Source organism: Anomaloglossus baeobatrachus, chromosome 6, assembly GCF_048569485.1.
Source record: "Anomaloglossus baeobatrachus isolate aAnoBae1 chromosome 6, aAnoBae1.hap1, whole genome shotgun sequence".
NCBI lineage: Eukaryota > Metazoa > Chordata > Amphibia > Anura > Aromobatidae > Anomaloglossus > Anomaloglossus baeobatrachus.
The window spans coordinates 507,409,152-507,428,101 of NC_134358.1; the positions used below are offsets into that span (position 1 = coordinate 507,409,152).

Below are 18,950 nucleotides of genomic sequence, written 5' to 3' on the forward strand. Positions count from 1 at the left end.
TTAACGCATATTTTGTTGTAGATTCCTCTTTGGAAATGCTATAAGTTTGGCGCAGTATTCAGGCTTGGTATTACAGAGTGTACAAGCCACAGCATAATTTAAAAGCGGAACCATCATTATAATTTTTTTTTCATAAATCAATAGTACAAAACTAAGCAACTTTGTAATATATCTTATCAGACAAATTTGCTTCTTCTTCTGCCAGAATTGATCAGTCATTAGCAAAAGTCTCAATTCTGAGTTAAAATCTGTATTCAATAAAGACTTTCCCATTACTGAGATAGGAGATGTCATTTGGTGCTGATGAGATTCTATGTAGATAGAAGAGGGGGCGGGGCTCTGACTAGCTCCTCCCCCTCCCATCATCAGAGTTTCATCAGCACCAACTGCAATCTCCTCTCTCAGTAAAGGGAAAGACTTCACTGAATACAGATTTCACCTCAGAATTGAGAATTTTGATAATGACTGATCAATTCCGGAAGCGAAACAAACAGATTTCTCTGATAAGATATATTACAAAGTTTCTTATTTTCATGTGTACTATTGGTTTAGGAAATAAAAATTAAAACGCCTGTTACGCTTTAGAATTATGCTGTATATTGTACGCTATAAAGGCCGCTTTACACGCTGCGACATCTCTAGCGATGTCGCTAGAGATCACACCTGCCCCCATTGTGCGTGCGTCACGGGCAAATCGCTGCCCGTGACGGACAATATCGGTACTGCGCGTCACACTCACCTTACTAATGACGTCGCTGTGGCTGGCAAACCGCCTATTTTCTAAGGGGGAGGTTCATGCGGCGTCACAGCGACATCACACAGCGAGCCACCAATAGAAGCGGGGGGGCGGAGAGCAGCCGCATGAAAGTCACGCCCACCTCGTTGCCGGAGGACGCAGGTACGCTGTTGTTCGTCATTCCCGGGGTGGCACATGTAGCGATGTGTGCTGCCTCAGGAACGACCAACAACCTGCGTCCTGAACCAGCAACGACATTTGGAAAATGAACGACGTGAGATGAGGTGAGATAGTTGAGGTGAGATCGTTAGCGGCCGCTCGTACGTGTCACACGCAACGACGTCGCTAACGAGGCCAGATGTGCGTCACGAATTCTGGGACCCCAGCGATATCTCGTTAGCGATGTTGTTGCGTGTAAAGCGGCCTTAATACCAAGGCTGAATATCGCGCCAAACTTATAGCATTTGAGAAAAGAAGTCTACAACAAAATAAACACAACTTGGTGCAGATTTTCCGCAGCAGATAAGTCCCATGTGGACATTCCCTAAAGCTCCATTTCGGGATGTACTGCACAGCTTAATCTTTATCGCTCTGCCTTTCCCGTGATGACACCTGAACTGAAGGAACCTTTATTGGCTTTTCATATCCGGCACTAGATTGAAGACTATTTTCCATGCTCTAAATAATATATTGCCGGCGTCACCAGCTGTGCCCATCAGCGTAGAATGGGTGTCTTACCTTCTGCTCCATTTTGCCATGGTGGAGAACTGTAGTTTGTGCCCACAGATAAACTAGTCACTTTGCCACTGGGATTGCAGTACAGCAAAAAGTGGCTACCTCACCCTTATTAATAGGTAATGTTAGAATAATATATAAATACTAGAAGGTGGCCCGATTCTACGCATCGGGTATTCTAGAATTGTGTAGTTAATGTATGATTTTTGTTATATATATAGATGTTGTTGTGTGTAGTTACCAAGTGTTTGTGTAGGGGCTGTACATGTTCTGGGTGTTGTCTGGGTGTAGCGGGGGGTGAGAGCGGTGTTGTTTGTGTGTTGCGTTGTGTGTCATTATTTGTGGAGCGCTGTGTGTCTGTATCGTTGTGTGTATGTGTGTTGCGCGGTTTGTGTATGTGTGTGTGTTTTGGGGGAGGTATGTTTTGTGCAATGTGTGTGTTGTGCGGTATGTGCATATATTTGTGTGTGCCGCGGTGTTTGTGTGTTGGGTGTTGTGTGTCTGCGGCGTTGTCTGTGTGTGTGGGTGTCTGTGTAGGGCGGTGTTTGTGGTTCCCAGTGTGTGTGTGGTGTGTTGTGCAATGCGTGTGTGGCAGTGTGTGTGTGTGTTTTGGGGGAAGGTGTGCACCCCCCATCGTGGTCCACCCCCCATCGTGCTCCATCCCCCATGCTGCGCACCCGCCATCGTGCTCCATCCCCCATGCTGCGCACCCCCCATCGTGCTCCATCCCCACTCCCCATTGTGCTCCATCCTCCATGCTGCGCATTCCCCATCGTGCTCCATTCCCCATGCTGTGCATTCCCCATCGTGCTCCATCCCCCATGCTGCGCATTCCCCATCGTGCTCCATCCCCCATGCTGCGCACTCCCCATCGTGCTCCATCGTGTGAGTGTGCGTGTGAGTGTGAGTGTGCGTGTGAGTCTGAGTGTGAGTGTGCGTGTGAGTCTGAGTGTAAGTCTGAGTGTGAGTATGAGTGTGCGTGTGAGTCTGAGTGTGCCTGTGCGTGTGAGTCTGAGTGTGCGTGTGAGTCTGAGTCTGAGTGTGCGTGTGAGTCTGAGTGTGAGTCTGAGTGTGCGTGTGAGTGTGCGTGTGAGTGTGCGTGTGAGTCTGAGTGTGAGAGTGAGTCTGAGTGTGAGTGTGAGTGTGCGTGTGAGTCTGAGTGTGCGTGTGAGTCTGTGTGAGTGTGAGTCTGAGTGTGAGTCTCTGAGTGTGAGTGTGAGTGTGAGTCTGAGTGTGAGTGTGAGTCTGAGTGAGTCTGAGTGTGTGTGAGTCTGAGTGTGCGTGGGAGTCTGAGTGTGCGTGTGAGTCTGTGTGCGTGTGAGTCTGAGTGTGAGTCTGAGTGTGCGTGGGAGTCTGAGTGTGCGTGTGAGTCTGTGTGAGTGTGAGTCTGAGTGTGAGTCTGAGTGTGAGTCTGAGTGTGAGTCTGAGTGTGAGTCTGAGTGTGAGTCTGAGTGTGAGTGTGCGTGTGAGTATGAGTATGAGTGTGCGTGTGAGTGTGCGTGTGAGTGTGAGTGTGAGTCTGAGTGTGAGTCTGAGTGTGAGTCTGAGTGTGCGTGTGAGTCTGAGTGTGCGTGTGAGTGTGAGTGTGAGTGTGAGTCTGAGTGTGAGTCTGAGTGTGAGTCTGAGTGTGAGTCTGAGTTTGAGTCTGAGTTTGAGTCTGAGTTTGAGTCTGAGTGTGAGTCTGAGTGTGAGTCTGAGTGTGAGTGTGCGTGTGAGTGTGCGTGTGAGTATGAGTATGAGTGTGAGTGTGCGTGTGAGTGTGAGTGTGAGTGTGAGTCTGAGTGTGAGTCTGAGTGTGAGTCTGAGTGTGAGTCTGAGTTTGAGTCTGAGTGTGAGTCTGAGTGTGAGTCTGAGTGTGAGTCTGAGTGTGAGTGTGCGTGTGAGTATGAGTATGAGTGTGCGTGTGAGTGTGCGTGTGAGTGTGAGTGTGAGTCTGAGTGTGCGTGTGAGTGTGAGTCTGAGTGTGAGTCTGAGTGTGAGTCTGAGTGTGCGTGTGAGTCTGAGTGTGCGTGTGAGTGTGAGTGTGAGTGTGAGTCTGAGTGTGAGTCTGAGTGTGAGTCTGAGTGTGAGTCTGAGTGTGAGTCTGAGTGTGAGTCTGAGTGTGAGTGTGCGTGTGAGTATGAGTATGAGTGTGAGTGTGCGTGTGAGTGTGCGTGTGAGTGTGCGTGTGAGTGTGAGTCTGAGTGTGAGTCTGAGTGTGAGTCTGAGTGTGCGTGTGAGTCTGAGTGTGCGTGTGAGTGTGCGTGTGAGTGTGAGTCTGAGTGTGAGTCTGAGTGTGAGTCTGAGTTTGAGTCTGAGTTTGAGTCTGAGTTTGAGTCTGAGTTTGAGTCTGAGTTTGAGTCTGAGTTTGAGTCTGAGTTTGAGTCTGAGTGTGAGTGTGCGTGTGAGTCTGAGTGTTAGTGAGTGTGAGTGTGCGTGTGCGTGTGCGTGTGAGTGTGCGTGTGAGTGTGCGTGTGAGTGTGCGTGTGAGTCTGAGTGTGAGTCTGAGTGTGAGTCTGAGTGTGAGTCTGAGTGTGAGTCTGAGTGTGCGTGTGAGTGTGAGTGTGCGTGTGAGTGTGAGTGTGCGTGTGAGTGTGCGTGTGAGTGTGCATCTGAGTGTGCATCTGAGTGTGAGTCTGAGTGTGAGTCTGAGTGTGAGTCTGAGTGTGAGTCTGAGTGTGCGTGTGAGTCTGAGTGTGCGTGTGAGTCTGAGTGTGAGTGTGAGTCTGAGTGTGAGTCTGAGTGTGAGTCTGAGTGTGAGTCTGAGTGTGAGTGTGTGTGTGAGTCTGAAAGTGAGTCTGAGTGTGAGTCTGAGTGTGAGTGTGTGTGTGAGTCTGAAAGTGAGTCTGAGTGTGAGTCTGAGTCTGAGTGTGATTGTGAGTGTGCGTGTGAGTGTGAGTCTGAGTGTGAGTCTGAGTGTGAGTCTGAGTGTGAGTCTGAGTGTGAGTCTGCGTGTGAGTGTGCGTGTGAGTGTGAGTCTGAGTGTGAGTCTGAGTGTGCGTGTGAGTCTGAGTGTGCGTGTGAGTGTGAGTGTGAGTCTGAGTGTGAGTCTGAGTGTGAGTCTGAGTGTGAGTCTGAGTGTGAGTCTGAGTTTGAGTCTGAGTTTGAGTCTGAGTTTGAGTCTGAGTGTGAGTGTGCGTGTGAGTCTGAGTGTTAGTGAGTGTGAGTGTGCGTGTGCGTGTGAGTGTGCGTGTGAGTGTGCGTGTGAGTGTGCGTGTGAGTCTGAGTGTGAGTCTGAGTGTGAGTCTGAGTGTGAGTCTGAGTGTGCGTGTGCGTGTGAGTCTGAGTGTGCGTGTGCGTGTGAGTGTGAGTGTGAGTGTGAGTCTGAGTGTGCGTGTGAGTCTGAGTGTGAGTCTGAGTGTGAGTCTGAGTGTGAGTCTGAGTGTGAGTCTGAGTGTGAGTCTGAGTGTGAGTCTGAGTGTGAGTCTGAGTGTGCGTGTGAGTGTGAGTGTGCGTGTGAGTGTGCGTGTGAGTGTGCATCTGAGTGTGCATCTGAGTGTGAGTCTGAGTGTGAGTCTGAGTGTGAGTCTGAGTGTGCGTGTGAGTCTGAGTGTGCGTGTGAGTGTGCGTGTGAGTGTGCGTGTGAGTCTGAGTGTGAGTCTGAGTGTGAGTCTGAGTGTGAGTCTGAGTGTGAGTCTGAGTGTGAGTCTGAGTGTGAGTCTGAGTGTGAGTCTGAGTGTGAGTGTGTGTGTGAGTCTGAAAGTGAGTCTGAGTGTGAGTCTGAGTGTGAGTGTGAGTGTGTGTGTGAGTCTGAAAGTGAGTCTGAGTGTGAGTCTGAGTCTGAGTGTGATTGTGAGTGTGCGTGTGAGTGTGAGTCTGAGTGTGAGTCTGAGTGTGAGTCTGAGTGTGAGTCTGAGTGTGAGTCTGCGTGTGAGTGTGCGTGTGAGTGTGAGTCTGAGTGTGAGTCTGAGTGTGCGTGTGAGTCTGAGTGTGCGTGTGAGTGTGAGTGTGAGTGTGAGTCTGAGTGTGAGTCTGAGTGTGAGTCTGAGTGTGAGTCTGAGTGTGAGTCTGAGTGAGTCTGAGTGAGTCTGAGTGTGTGTGAGTCTGAGTGTGCGTGGGAGTCTGAGTGTGCGTGTGAGTCTGTGTGAGTGTGAGTCTGAGTGTGAGTCTGAGTGTGAGTCTGAGTGTGAGTCTGAGTGTGAGTGTGCGTGTGAGTATGAGTATGAGTATGAGTATGAGTATGAGTATGAGTATGAGTATGAGTATGAGTGTGCGTGTGCGTGTGCGTGTGAGTGTGAGTGTGAGTGTGCGTGTGAGTGTGCGTGTGAGTGTGCGTGTGAGTGTGAGTGTGAGTCTGAGTGTGAGTCTGAGTCTGAGTGTGCGTGTGAGTGTGAGTGTGAGTGTGAGTGTGAGTCTGAGTGTGAGTCTGAGTTTGAGTCTGAGTTTGAGTCTGAGTGTGAGTGTGCGTGTGAGTGTGCGTGTGAGTCTGAGTGTTAGTGAGTGTGAGTGTGCGTGTGCGTGTGCGTGTGAGTGTGCGTGTGAGTGTGCGTGTGAGTGTGCGTGTGAGTCTGAGTGTGAGTCTGAGTGTGAGTCTGAGTGTGAGTCTGAGTGTGAGTCTGAGTGTGCGTGTGAGTGTGAGTGTGAGTGTGAGTCTGAGTGTGAGTCTGAGTGTGAGTCTGAGTGTGAGTCTGAGTGTGAGTCTGAGTGTGAGTCTGAGTGTGAGTCTGAGTGTGCGTGTGAGTGTGAGTGTGCGTGTGAGTGTGCGTGTGAGTGTGCATCTGAGTGTGCATCTGAGTGTGAGTCTGAGTGTGAGTCTGAGTGTGAGTCTGAGTGTGAGTCTGAGTGTGCGTGTGCGTGTGAGTGTGCGTGTGAGTCTGAGTGTGAGTCTGAGTGTGAGTCTGAGTGTGAGTCTGAGTGTGAGTCTGAGTGTGAGTCTGAGTGTGAGTCTGAGTGTGAGTCTGAGTGTGAGTCTGAGTGTGAGTGTGTGTGTGAGTCTGAAAGTGAGTCTGAGTGTGAGTCTGAGTGTGAGTGTGAGTGTGTGTGTGAGTCTGAAAGTGAGTCTGAGTGTGAGTCTGAGTCTGAGTGTGATTGTGAGTGTGCGTGTGAGTGTGAGTCTGAGTGTGAGTCTGAGTGTGAGTCTGAGTGTGAGTCTGCGTGTGAGTGTGCGTGTGAGTGTGAGTCTGAGTGTGAGTCTGAGTGTGCGTGTGAGTCTGAGTGTGCGTGTGAGTGTGAGTGTGAGTGTGAGTCTGAGTGTGAGTCTGAGTGTGAGTCTGAGTGTGAGTCTGAGTGTGAGTCTGAGTGTGAGTCTGAGTTTGAGTCTGAGTTTGAGTCTGAGTTTGAGTCTGAGTGTGAGTGTGCGTGTGAGTCTGAGTGTTAGTGAGTGTGAGTGTGCGTGTGCGTGTGCGTGTGAGTGTGCGTGTGAGTGTGCGTGTGAGTGTGCGTGTGAGTGTGCGTGTGAGTGTGCGTGTGAGTCTGAGTGTGAGTCTGAGTGTGAGTCTGAGTGTGAGTCTGAGTCTGAGTGTGCGTGTGCGTGTGAGTGTGAGTCTGAGTGTGAGTCTGAGTGTGAGTCTGAGTGTGAGTCTGAGTGTGAGTCTGAGTGTGAGTCTGAGTGAGTCTGAGTGAGTCTGAGTGTGTGTGAGTCTGAGTGTGCGTGGGAGTCTGAGTGTGCGTGTGAGTCTGTGTGAGTGTGAGTCTGAGTGTGAGTCTGAGTGTGAGTCTGAGTGTGAGTCTGAGTGTGAGTGTGCGTGTGAGTATGAGTATGAGTATGAGTATGAGTATGAGTATGAGTGTGCGTGTGAGTCTGAGTGTGAGTCTGAGTGTGAGTGTGCGTGTGAGTATGAGTATGAGTATGAGTATGAGTATGAGTATGAGTGTGCGTGTGAGTGTGAGTGTGAGTGTGAGTGTGCGTGTGCGTGTGAGTGTGCGTGTGAGTGTGAGTGTGAGTCTGAGTGTGAGTCTGAGTCTGAGTGTGCGTGTGAGTGTGAGTGTGAGTGTGAGTCTGAGTGTGAGTCTGAGTGTGAGTCTGAGTGTGAGTCTGAGTGTGAGTCTGAGTCTGAGTGAGTGTGAGTGTGAGTCTGAGTGTGAGTCTGAGTGAGTGTGAGTGTGAGTCTGAGTGTGAGTCTGAGTGAGTCTGAGTGTGAGTCTGAGTGTGAGTGTGAGTGTGAGTCTGAGTGTGAGTCTGAGTCTGAGTCTGAGTGTGAGTCTGAGTGTGAGTCTGAGTGTGAGTCTGAGTCTGAGTGTGAGTCTGAGTGTGAGTCTGAGTGTGAGTCTGAGTCTGAGTGTGAGTGTGAGTGTGTGAGTCTGAGTGTGAGTGTGAGTCTCTGAGTGTGAGTGTGAGTGTGAGTCTGAGTGTGAGTGTGAGTCTGAGTGAGTCTGAGTGTGAGTCTCTGAGTGTGAGTCTGAGTGTGAGTCTGAGTGTGAGTCTGAGTGTGTGAGTCTCTGAGTGTGAGTGTGAGTGTGAGTGTGAGTCTGAGTGTGAGTCTGAGTGTGAGTGAGTGTGAGTGTGAGTCTGAGTGTGAGTGAGTGTGAGTCTGAGTCTGAGTGTGAGTCTGAGTGTGAGTCTGAGTGTGAGTCTGAGTGTGAGTCTGAGTGTGAGTCTGAGTCTGAGTCTGAGTGTGAGTCTGAGTGTGAGTCTGAGTGTGAGTCTGAGTGTGAGTCTGAGTGTGAGTCTGAGTGTGAGTCTGAGTCTGAGTGTGAGTCTGAGTGTGAGTCTGAGTGTGAGTCTGAGTGTGAGTCTGAGTGTGAGTGTGAGTCTCTGAGTGTGAGTGTGTGTGAGAGTGAGTCTGAGTGTGAGTGTGAGTCTGAGTGTGAGTGTGAGTCTCTGAGTGTGAGTGTGAGTCTCTGAGTGTGAGTGTGAGTCTGAGTGTGAGTCTGAGTGTGAGTCTGAGTGTGAGTCTGAGTGTGAGTCTGAGTGTGAGTCTGAGTGTGAGTCTGAGTGTGAGTGTGTGAGTCTGAGTGTGAGTGTGCGTGTGAGTCTGAGTGTGAGTCTGAGTCTGAGTCTGAGTGTGAGTCTGAGTGTGAGTCTGAGTGTGAGTGTGAGTGTGAGTGTGAGTCTGAGTGTGAGTCTGAGTGTGAGTGAGTGTGAGTGTGAGTCTGAGTGTGAGTCTGAGTGTGAGTGAGTGTGAGTCTGAGTCTGAGTCTGAGTCTGAGTGTGAGTCTCTGAGTGTGAGTGTGAGTCTGAGTGTGAGTCTGAGTGTGAGTCTGAGTGTGAGTCTGAGTGTGAGTCTGAGTGTGAGTGTGAGTGTGAGTGTGTGAGTCTGAGTGTGAGTGTGCGTGTGAGTCTGAGTGTGAGTCTGAGTGTGAGTCTGAGTCTGAGTCTGAGTGTGAGTCTGAGTGTGAGTCTGAGTGTGAGTCTGAGTGTGAGTCTGAGTGTGAGTCTGAGTCTGAGTGTGAGTCTGAGTCTGAGTGTGAGTCTGAGTGTGAGTGTGAGTGTGAGTGTGTGAGTCTGAGTGTGAGTGTGCGTGTGAGTCTGAGTGTGAGTCTGAGTGTGAGTGTGAGTGTGAGTGTGCGTGTGAGTGTGCGTGTGAGTCTGAGTGTGAGTGTGAGTCTGAGTGTGAGTGTGAGTCTGAGTGTGAGTGTGAGTCTGAGTGTGAGTGTGAGTCTGAGTGTGAGTGTGAGTGTGAGTGTGAGTGTGAGTCTGAGTCTGAGTCTGAGTCTGAGTCTGAGTGTGAGTCTGAGTGTGAGTCTGAGTGTGAGTCTGAGTGTGAGTCTGAGTCTGAGTCTGAGTCTGAGTCTGAGTGTGAGTCTGAGTGTGAGTCTGAGTGTGAGTCTGAGTGTGAGTCTGAGTGTGAGTCTGAGTGTGAGTCTGAGTGTGAGTCTGAGTGTGAGTCTGAGTGTGAGTCTGAGTGTGAGTGTGAGTCTGAGTGTGAGTGTGAGTCTGAGTGTGAGTCTGAGTCTGAGTCTGAGTCTGAGTGTGAGTCTGAGTGTGAGTCTGAGTGTGAGTCTGAGTCTGAGTCTGAGTCTGAGTCTGAGTGTGAGTCTGAGTGTGAGTCTGAGTGTGAGTCTGAGTGTGAGGGGGGGCGGACCCGAGGCGAGCGGCCAATCCGTGCGTGGGGAGGAGCCGAGGCGAGCGGCCAATCCGTGCGGGGGGGCGGGGCCATGGCGAGCCCAGCGGCCAATCAGCTTTGTGTCACCGTAAGGACACAATTTTGGAGCATGACAGACAGACAGACAGACAGACAGACAGACAGACAGACAGACAGACAGACAGACAGACAGACAGACAGACAGACAGAATAAGGCAATTATATATATAGATTTTGCCCAAAAATCACATGTAAAGTTATTGGGGGTTTTTTTCACTGGTTAGTTGTGTTAAGGAAGTGCGATATCAGCAATTCCTATAAAAAGTTGCATGATAGGTACATATCAAGGAAAGCGTTAAACACCGCGCTGCCGTTGAAGAAAATCCAAGACCAAATGGATAGGAATTGTGATATTTATTCGTCTACGAGTTTCAGAGATTATTCCTCTTCAGGACCAAAAATAAAATGTGATTTTTGGTCGTGAAGAAGACGACTCTCTGAAAAGCACAGATGAATAAAGATCACTGTTCCTATCCATTTGCTTTTTCAGTTTCTTCAACGGCAGCACGGCAGTTAACTGTTTCCTTGATCTGCAGCTATCACCTACCACTGGGTACCTGCAGCAGCCGTTAGTACACGTTTATATAGTGGTTCTGACTTTAACTACTACATCCGGTTGGGCCTTTATGATCACTTTAAAGGGAACCTGTCATATGCAATAAGCACCCAGAACAGTTCTGGGTGTATATTGCTAATCCCTGCCTAACCATCCCTGTATACATTAGCATAGCATGTTATGCTAATGAGGGCAGGGACTAGTCCCAAGGGCGTTATAACCCCCGACTAGTCTGTCGTCTTAGCATGTTAGCACACCCACAGGGGCATACTAAAGAGGGCATTACACACAGCTACATCGCTAGCGATGTCGCTGGTGAAAGCAACCACCTCCGTCGGTTGTGCGTCACGGGCAAATCGCTGCCCGTGGCGCACAACATCGTTTACACCCGTCACACATACTTGCCTGCCTAGCGACATCGCTGTGGCCGGCGAACCGCCTCCTTTCTAAGGGAGCGGTTCGTTCGGCGTCACAGCAGCGCCACTAAGCGGCCGCCCAATAGAAGCGGAGGGGCGGAGATGAGCGGGCCGAACATCCAGCCCACCTCCTTCCTTCCTCATTGCCGGCGGCCGCAGGTACGGTGTTGTTCGTCGTTCCTGCGGTGTCACACGTAGCGATGTGTGCTGCCGCAGGAACGACGAACGACCTGCGTCCTGCAACAGCAACGATAAACGGGATTAGAACAACGATTAGGTGAGTAATTTTGATCGTTAACGATCGTCCGTGCGTTTCACACGCAATGACGTCGCTGACTAGGCCGGATGTGCGTCACAAATACCGTAACCCCAACGACATCTCGTTAGCAATGTCGTTGCGTGTAAAGCCCGCTTAACATGCTATTCAATTCAGCATGACCAGCGGTCCCTGTGACCACACTTATGAATCCCCGGCACTTCCGGTCATGCGCAGTATGAAGCCGGGTGTACGTGTCCACGCTTCAGAGAAGTCTACTGCACATGACCGGTAGTGCGGGACATTCAGAAGCGCGGTCACAGCAAACACAGGTACACGCGTCTCCGCTGGTGATGCTGCATTGAACAGCATATTAGTACACTCCTGCGGGCGTGCTAACATGCTAAGAGGACAGACTAGTCGCGGGATATAACGCCCTCAGGACTAGTCCCCGCCCTCATTAGCATAAGATAAAAGATCTTTAGAAATACTTTTTCTAAAGATCCCTTTATCTATGAGTGTATACAGGGACTGCTAAGCAGGGATTAGACATATGTACCCAGAACTGCTCGTAGATCTGGTTGCATATTGGATCTGACAGGTTCCCTTTAAATCCACTACTCTACTTGGGTAAGGCCCTATCTGCACCTTTTATCTCCCTCAATTTGTGGTTATAAAAAGTTGCAGTAATTTCTTGCTTTTTTCCCCTTTTCTCACAAGGTAATGAATATGAAAACTCCTAATAATGTAACACCCTGATATAAAGTCCTAGGTGGCCCCAAGGTATAATGTCTAAGCCTCGAGTATAAGGGTATGTGCGCACGTTGCTTTTTACCTGCTTTTTACCTGCTTTTTTGCTGCTTTTTCTTCTGCGCTGTTTAATGCCAAAATGGATGTGTTCTTCTATTCAAGCAAAGTCTATGGGAATTTGGGTTTCTTGTTCACACTATGTTGTTCAAAATGCTGCCTTTTTGAGGCAGAACTTTGGGCAAAAACTCAGCTTTTCAAAGAAGCAACATGTCAATTGTTTTTGCCATTTGGGTTTTGCACTGCAAAGCTGAGTTTTTGACCAAAGTTCTGCCACAAAAAGGCAGCATTTTGAACAACATAGTGTGAACAAGAAACCCAAATTCCCATAGACTTTGCTTGAATAGAAGAACACATCCATTTTGGCATTAAACAGCGCAGAAGAAAAAGCAGCAAAAAAGCAGGTAAAAAGCAGGTAAAAAGCAACGTGCGCACATACCCTAAGCCCTTTTTCATTTTCCCAGGACAGTCCCCACCTGCAAGTTCCTAAATGCCAAACATACAACATTTATGGACGATTGCTTAGTATCTCAGATACTTAACATTAATTTAGTGGAATGGAGGACATGCTGGAAAACACGCACTGCAGACACACATGCATGTCCATTGCAGCACTCGGCAGCCGCCACCTGGAAACTCACAAATAGTATGCTATACATGGAGGAGGTGTTTTCACAAAAGATCAGTCCAGAAGCCTTCCTCTCTTTTAAGTATCCACACCCCAAATTCCCCTCGTAGATACTCTTGGAAAATGAGAATGAAGCAAGGAAGGAAGTAAAGAAAGACCAAAGCAAAGCAAAACATAATAAAAAATGATACAATAAGCATATGAGCAAACACAAAGCACAAGTCACAAAACAATGGAGGAAGCACGAGAACAAAGTAATATAGATCTGAATGGAAAAAGCTGTGAATGGGAATCAAGCGGTTAATAATTGTGTGAAAGTAAGAAATAAATGTGTGATTGTTATTCTACAAGACGTTAGCTGCAGAACCTCTTTGGCATTTCCAGCTGTGCTGCCGGCTTTGGTCTAACACCGATGATCTGGGCAGAACACGTGCCCAATGTGATCCCGGGAAGAGCATTTGGGATTCGTTCACACAGGACAGATCAGCTTTTGAAATTTTCTCTGCTGAAAATTTGCAGCAAATTTGCCACTTACAAGTGAGCACTGATGATCTATGTGCAGGAATGTGCCCAGTGCGGCAGTGCAGGACCCGTGTGCCCATCTCTAAGGCCTCCTGCCCATGGGTGCGTCACATCTCTATACAACCTCCCCGTTGCTTAACGTTTTAAGCCCGGACTTCTATGGGGCCTTATTTTACCGCTGTATGGCTCCCATGTTATACAGAGGTTTTTACTTCTATATTTTGTACAAATTGGGCATAAAAAACTAAAGCATCCTTCAGATGCTGTGTTAAAGCACCATTTCTAGAAGAGAATAACGGTGTTGCGTAGTGCACCATATAGCGGCACACAACACATGCCGCCAAATACCATCCCCTTGCCTTTATTCTACTGACTGGAACATGATCTTAAAGGGAATCTCTCAAAGGTCCCCATGCCCGCCTACCCACCAGCATTTATATATTTATTACTAAATACCCTGCCCGACACCTAAACACACATTAAAAAAAAGTCTTTACATGTAATTTAGCCCTTTGACTCGTCGATGGGGTGTTAGTTCCCCAGAGCACATAAGGATAAAGGCTGCACATCAAACTTTGATAATAGTTTAACGCCTTAAGCATATTGAAACATACAATGAAAAATGCCACTTGGTAATTTGAAAGTGTGAATAATTAAATGCATATCTGCCATGAATATTAGGAAAAAGGAGATATTTAGCAATCACATTGATCAATGTAACTGAGCCCCAAAACCTCGCCAAGGTATATCTACATCTATATATACAGCCCTTTCGGCCATGTTTTTTTTCCATCTCCTATATAAGTCCTTGGTTACTAATGCCCCACTGACGAGTCAAAGGGCTAATTTATATATGGAAAAAGGTCTTTATAAAAACCTTTTTTTAATATGTGTTTAGGTGTCAGGCAGTATGATGGGCTCGTTAGGAAGGTTATTATGCTGGTGGGTGGGAGGGCATGGTGGACCTTTCAGGTTCCCTTTAATTAAGTTCCTTTTTTCGTTAAAAGGGGTATTCCCATATCCAAGATCCTATCCAAATATGTAGTAGGTATGTATCCAAGTATGTAGTAGATGTAATAATAATATTATTGGCAAATACCTCCATTTAGAAATGTATATATACACATGACCAATAGAAAGTCATGTGTATATACGGCCTATCATAGATCATAGTGTCAAAGCTTGAACGCTAAGAGAGTGGTGCTATATGAAATATGCACACACCAAAAATAAAGGGGCAGCACACCTCCCCACTCCCCTCCAAGAAGAAGCACGGTTTTCCCGCGAAACTTGCGTAGGGACAGGGAGTTTTATCCTGCACTTGTGACGGTCATATACTAGTGGGTAAGAATTACTGGCCAAATTTTGTACTTTGTTGAGTACTTTATTTAGAGCCATTAGTGATGTTCTCCATCTATTGGAATAGTACTGGGATATTTAATATGTCAGCATCACAGGGAAATTTATTGCTGCATTTTTGTACTGTCAAGCACTTTATTTAGAGCCATTAGTGATGCTTTCCATTCATTGTGATAATAATGGACTATTTATTATGCTTTGACTTTTCTGTCACAGGTGTATGTCCTTTGGTTAATTTACTGATTATGAGCTATCACTTATTTCTAATAAAATTTAAATTGCACAATGGTTTCCTCTACTCTTTGTCCTTTTTTACAAGTAGAAATATAGTATAGTTGTTCTGACTCACTATATCATTTACCTCATGTGCAGGGCATTGCAGGACCTTAGGTGTCCATGGTTACGACCATGCATATAGTTGTAGTTAGTTGCTAGTGGTCGTAACCATGGATACCTAAGCTGCAATGCCCTGCACATGAGGTAAGCTACATGGTGAATCAGAAGAACTAGACTACATTTCTAATTGGATGTATTTGCTAATATTAATATACCTACCACATATTGGGATAGGATCTTGGAGATGGGAATAACACCTTAACTTCTTTTAGCAAATTTGCAAGCCTGTTACTGTAGTGAGCGGTCTCCCTTGTAAGGCTGGCCATGGCTATGTGTCAAATCACATGAGATTAAAATAATCGGATTCTAGTTAGGTCCCAAAATTGTACTCAGGGTATGATACAATTACAGTGTCCTAAACTCAACTACCAAGTCAAGCATTTTCTATGTATTGACCATGCAATATATAGTTGAAATCTAGAGATGGTAAATATGCGTAGTAATTATTCTACTAGAGATAAGCAAACTGATCCACAGGACCCTGGACCAGTATGCCAAGGTCGCTGGATGGGAGCCCTGCGATTCGCTTCCTATATCACGGCAATGGTCTGGCGTGATATTGTGTGCGTCATACAGCCATGTCGGTGTCACACCAAGCTGGACAATATAAAGAGGAGTCGGAGGTGCCGACAAGTAAGGGCTCCCATCAAGCGTCCTGATCTCGCCACAGGTCCAGGGTCCTGCAAATCAATTTTCTCATCTCTAGTGTTGTCTGACTGCCGTATGTGGGGTCATGAAGGAAGCTTTTCCCCTAATACGTAGCTATTACTATCTTCTCCATGGGGTTTTTGCCTTCTTCTGGAGCAATATGTTAGGTTATGGGTTGAACTTGATGGACTTAAGTCTACCTGCAGCCTTTAAAAACTATGAAACTATGAATATTTTCCAGATAAAACCAAGTGATAAATTCCTGGCTGAAGATAAGGAAGGAATATTTAATTTAAAACTAGATAAAAAAATCAATGCGTAGAGAGAGATTGTACTTACAGGTAAATTTCTGGCTGAGTCTAGGTACAGTACAAGCAGAGCTGCAGAAAGGCCGTCGTCTGCCTGGTCCTTGTCGGCTTTAATGCTGGTTAGTACCTAAGTGATAAAGAAAACCCTCTTGAAAATCAGAATACTGTACTTTTTATGCCCTTAGGTATTTTATGAGTTTCCCTACTAAAGAGAATCAAAGAATTAGCCTTTATGCACCAATGGACAAGTCCCATGTCCACAGAATACCTCTGATCATCTCTATACATACAGCGCCTAATGTACGTCCCTCTATATAAAATCATACGGTAGACTCGGACTCACACAGCTCAAAGAAGAAGCTATGTAGAAAACCCAGTATTACGGCCATATACAGGAGGCCATATATAAAACCTCCAGAATATAAGCAGACTGTATTCTTTGGTCACCTCTGGGCGGTGTACGTACCTTGTCCAAGTTTTCAGTGGTGGACTTTGGAGAAAGCCACTCAAGCTTTAAATGGAGTTTTCCCGAAGTTGCTTCATCAAGAGTAAACCACTATAACGACATGAAGCAATGGAGTCACACTTCTGTGGGGCTTTTGGGTTTTATTATAATAGATCAATCATTATCTTTAGCCTTCATGAGTTCTGCCAAGATTTTTATGGGTCAGTCAAAAAACTTAAAAACCGACGCATAATGATCAACCTTTCATGCAAGTTCAGGAGAAATAAAAAAGGAAAGTCACAATTTCCAAAAACATGCCCCAGACCTGTTATTTCATGGGTAATGTAAAACCAGCTAAAAGATGGAGTTGGCAGGTCTACTTTAGGCCGATTCAAATGAGCGTATGAAGAAAAAACAAACAAAGGGGGCAATATTCATGCAGAAAAACTAACAATTCGGAGCACATGGTCAGTGAGTGGCCTCAAAATGTTACATATACACGCACTATATTATACACTTATATATTTATATACACACACACACACACACACACACATATATATATATATAATATATATATATATATATATATATATATATATATATATATATATATATATTTATTTAATATATATTATATATATATATATACACACACACACACATATACACACACACACGTATATACACATATATACACACACACACACTTATGAGGACGTGTGTGGTATAGCATGAGGTATTTTTTTTGTAGGAGGAGCCAGTATCACATTCCGGAGCCGGTTGCAGCACTATTCCATACAGCAGAAATCAAATGTTATCGGAGGCCAGAGAGGCACTGAAGTGGGAACTTTGCTGAAGCACACACAAGATGGGGTGTACGAATCTAGGCTAATGAGTATGTGTACACTCCTTGAATACCCCAAACGGTTTCTTACCTCATCTACTACTAGCTCCTTCTCCACTTCAGCCAAATCAATCAGGAGGCTGAAAGACAACAAAAACATAAAAGCTGCTGACCGACACTTATTTCTTCTATTATTCCGTTTTGATACTGCATGTTACACCAATTTGTGTCTCACAGAGGCAGGATTTATATTTTAGAGGTAGTAGACAAGCTGCCTTTAAAGCTCCTCAGTAAACTATTACTATTTTGAATGAATGTGGATAGAAGTGTTTCCTCATCCAAACTGTTAAGGTCCAGATCTTGAAGGTGTTTTCCATTGTCACAAAACTGCTCCTTAAAGGGAATCTGTCACCAGGTTTTTGCTCACCCATCTGAGAGCAGGATAATGAGACAAAGACCCTGATTCCAGCGATGTGTCACTTACTGAGCTGTTTGCTATTATTTTGATAAAATCAATGTTTTCTCTGCTGCAGATCTAGCAGTTATACAGAGCTCAGGAATATGCTGGACTACCTGGCAGCATGGCAATTAGTCCTCTAATGGTAATCTACAGCTGAATACACAATGATTTTATCAAAACTACATTAAGCAGCCCAGTAAGTGACACATCACTGGAATCAGGATCTCTGCCCCTATGTTATGCTGCTCTCAGATTAGGTGGCCAAAACTTGGTGACAGATTCCCTTTAAATAAAGCAGTAACTCACCAGAGACGGGTCCAGTGCCGACTCTGCGCTGCTGCTCCAGTTTGTGTTCGGGCTGCAGTGGATACCTCATGACTTCAGCGCATATCACTGAGCTCTGCAGCTTTGCGGATGTAGCTGAAATAAGCCGGTGAGCTTGGTGATTTGCTGCAGCAGTGATTTGTACTGGAGTGATGATGTCTCTACTGCAGCCACAATACAGACACCAGATCAGCTGTGGACAGAGGGCACTGGAACTGGAGAAGGCGAGTACCTGCTATGTTTGTTGTTTAACATGTATAAGGCTATGTGCACACAGTGCGTTTTTCGCGGCGTTTTTGTGCGTTTGTCGGGTGCGTTTTTGTCCTCAAAACTGAATGACTTTGCTTCCCCAGCAAAGTCTGAGTTTTCAATTTTGCTGTCTGCACACACCTTTTTGTTTTTAAGCTGCGTTTTTGAACTTAAAAAAAAAAAATAGACATGTCAATTCTTTCCTGCGTTTTTCTGCGTTTTCCCCCTATGCAATGCATTGGAAAAACGCAGAGATCAAAAACGCAGCAAAACGCACCCAAAAACGCACCAAATCGCGGCAAAAAAGCATGCGTTTTTTGCCGTGTTTTTTTTTTTACGCGGGTGCGTTTGTGCGTTTTTAGCGGCCAAAAACGCACAAAAACGCAGCGTCAAAAAAACGCAGTGTGTGAACTTAGCCTAAAAGTGTTTGGGGACCAGTTTTGCTATGGAAAAACCACTGGGAAGCCAAAATAAAACTGAACTGCCCATACATCTTAAGACGCTTACTCATCAGACAGCTCTAGACACTCACATATACATGAATTTTCAGCTAAGTGTTCATGTGTCCTCTTCGGGAAGATGAGAGTAATCCGCAGTCAGACACTTCTTATCGGTCCTCAGAAAAAACTATTGGGTATTTCAAATCGCATTGCCTATGGCTGTATTGTGAGAGAGTCAGGAGGCCTCAGACATTAGATGTTCAGGAAGTCCCTTGAAAATTGGGGAGGACAACTATGAGGGAAGAGGAGGGAAATTAAAGAGTCCCCCTGTGCTATATGGAAAATTATTGGCCTTTTCCTTCTTGGTGACAGCAGATCGTAGCCTAGGCCTGGAAACTACTGAAATCAGGTTAAATAAGATCTTTTACATGGATAGTAAGAAAACTTCCTGCCTTGTCAGGAGGAAACCATAGAAAATCCAACAGGTAAATAAGAAATACAGTAAATCAAACACTCACTTTCCCAAGAAATCATCTTTATCAGTATCTTCATCGAATAGTTCTATCTCCAGTTCCTGGCCCGGGTGCTCGTAAATTAAAGCCTGGAAAAGAAGATTTTAGGTACTTACTGTGAAATCTCTTTATCAGAGCCTTCATTGGGAGACACATGAAGCCATGAGTGTTTGCTGATGCCACTAGTCGCCTGACATTACATAAAAAATTTAACTCCCCCTCAGTAGGTTACACCCACCAACTGCAACCAAGCTAATCAGTTAGTGATAAACCATAGAAGAAGCAACAGTAAAGGCCACGTCT

At 46.2% G+C, this 18,950-nt stretch overlaps 1 protein-coding gene across 3 annotated transcripts in view; it reads right to left on the reverse strand.

Annotated features, from left to right (window-relative positions):
* The window catches only part of ESYT2 (extended synaptotagmin 2), a 212,419-nt gene that overhangs the window by 51,744 nt on the left and 141,725 nt on the right, over positions 1–18,950 (reverse strand). For all 3 annotated transcript variants that reach the window (XM_075315456.1, XM_075315455.1, XM_075315454.1), the window contains exons 10-13: positions 18,654–18,736; positions 16,754–16,802; positions 15,837–15,926; positions 15,402–15,497 (exon numbers count right to left, since the gene is read on the reverse strand). In XM_075315456.1, coding sequence (XP_075171571.1) covers positions 15,402–15,497; positions 15,837–15,926; positions 16,754–16,802; positions 18,654–18,736 — 318 coding nt within the window. The remainder of the gene's footprint in view (positions 1–15,401; positions 15,498–15,836; positions 15,927–16,753; positions 16,803–18,653; positions 18,737–18,950) is intronic.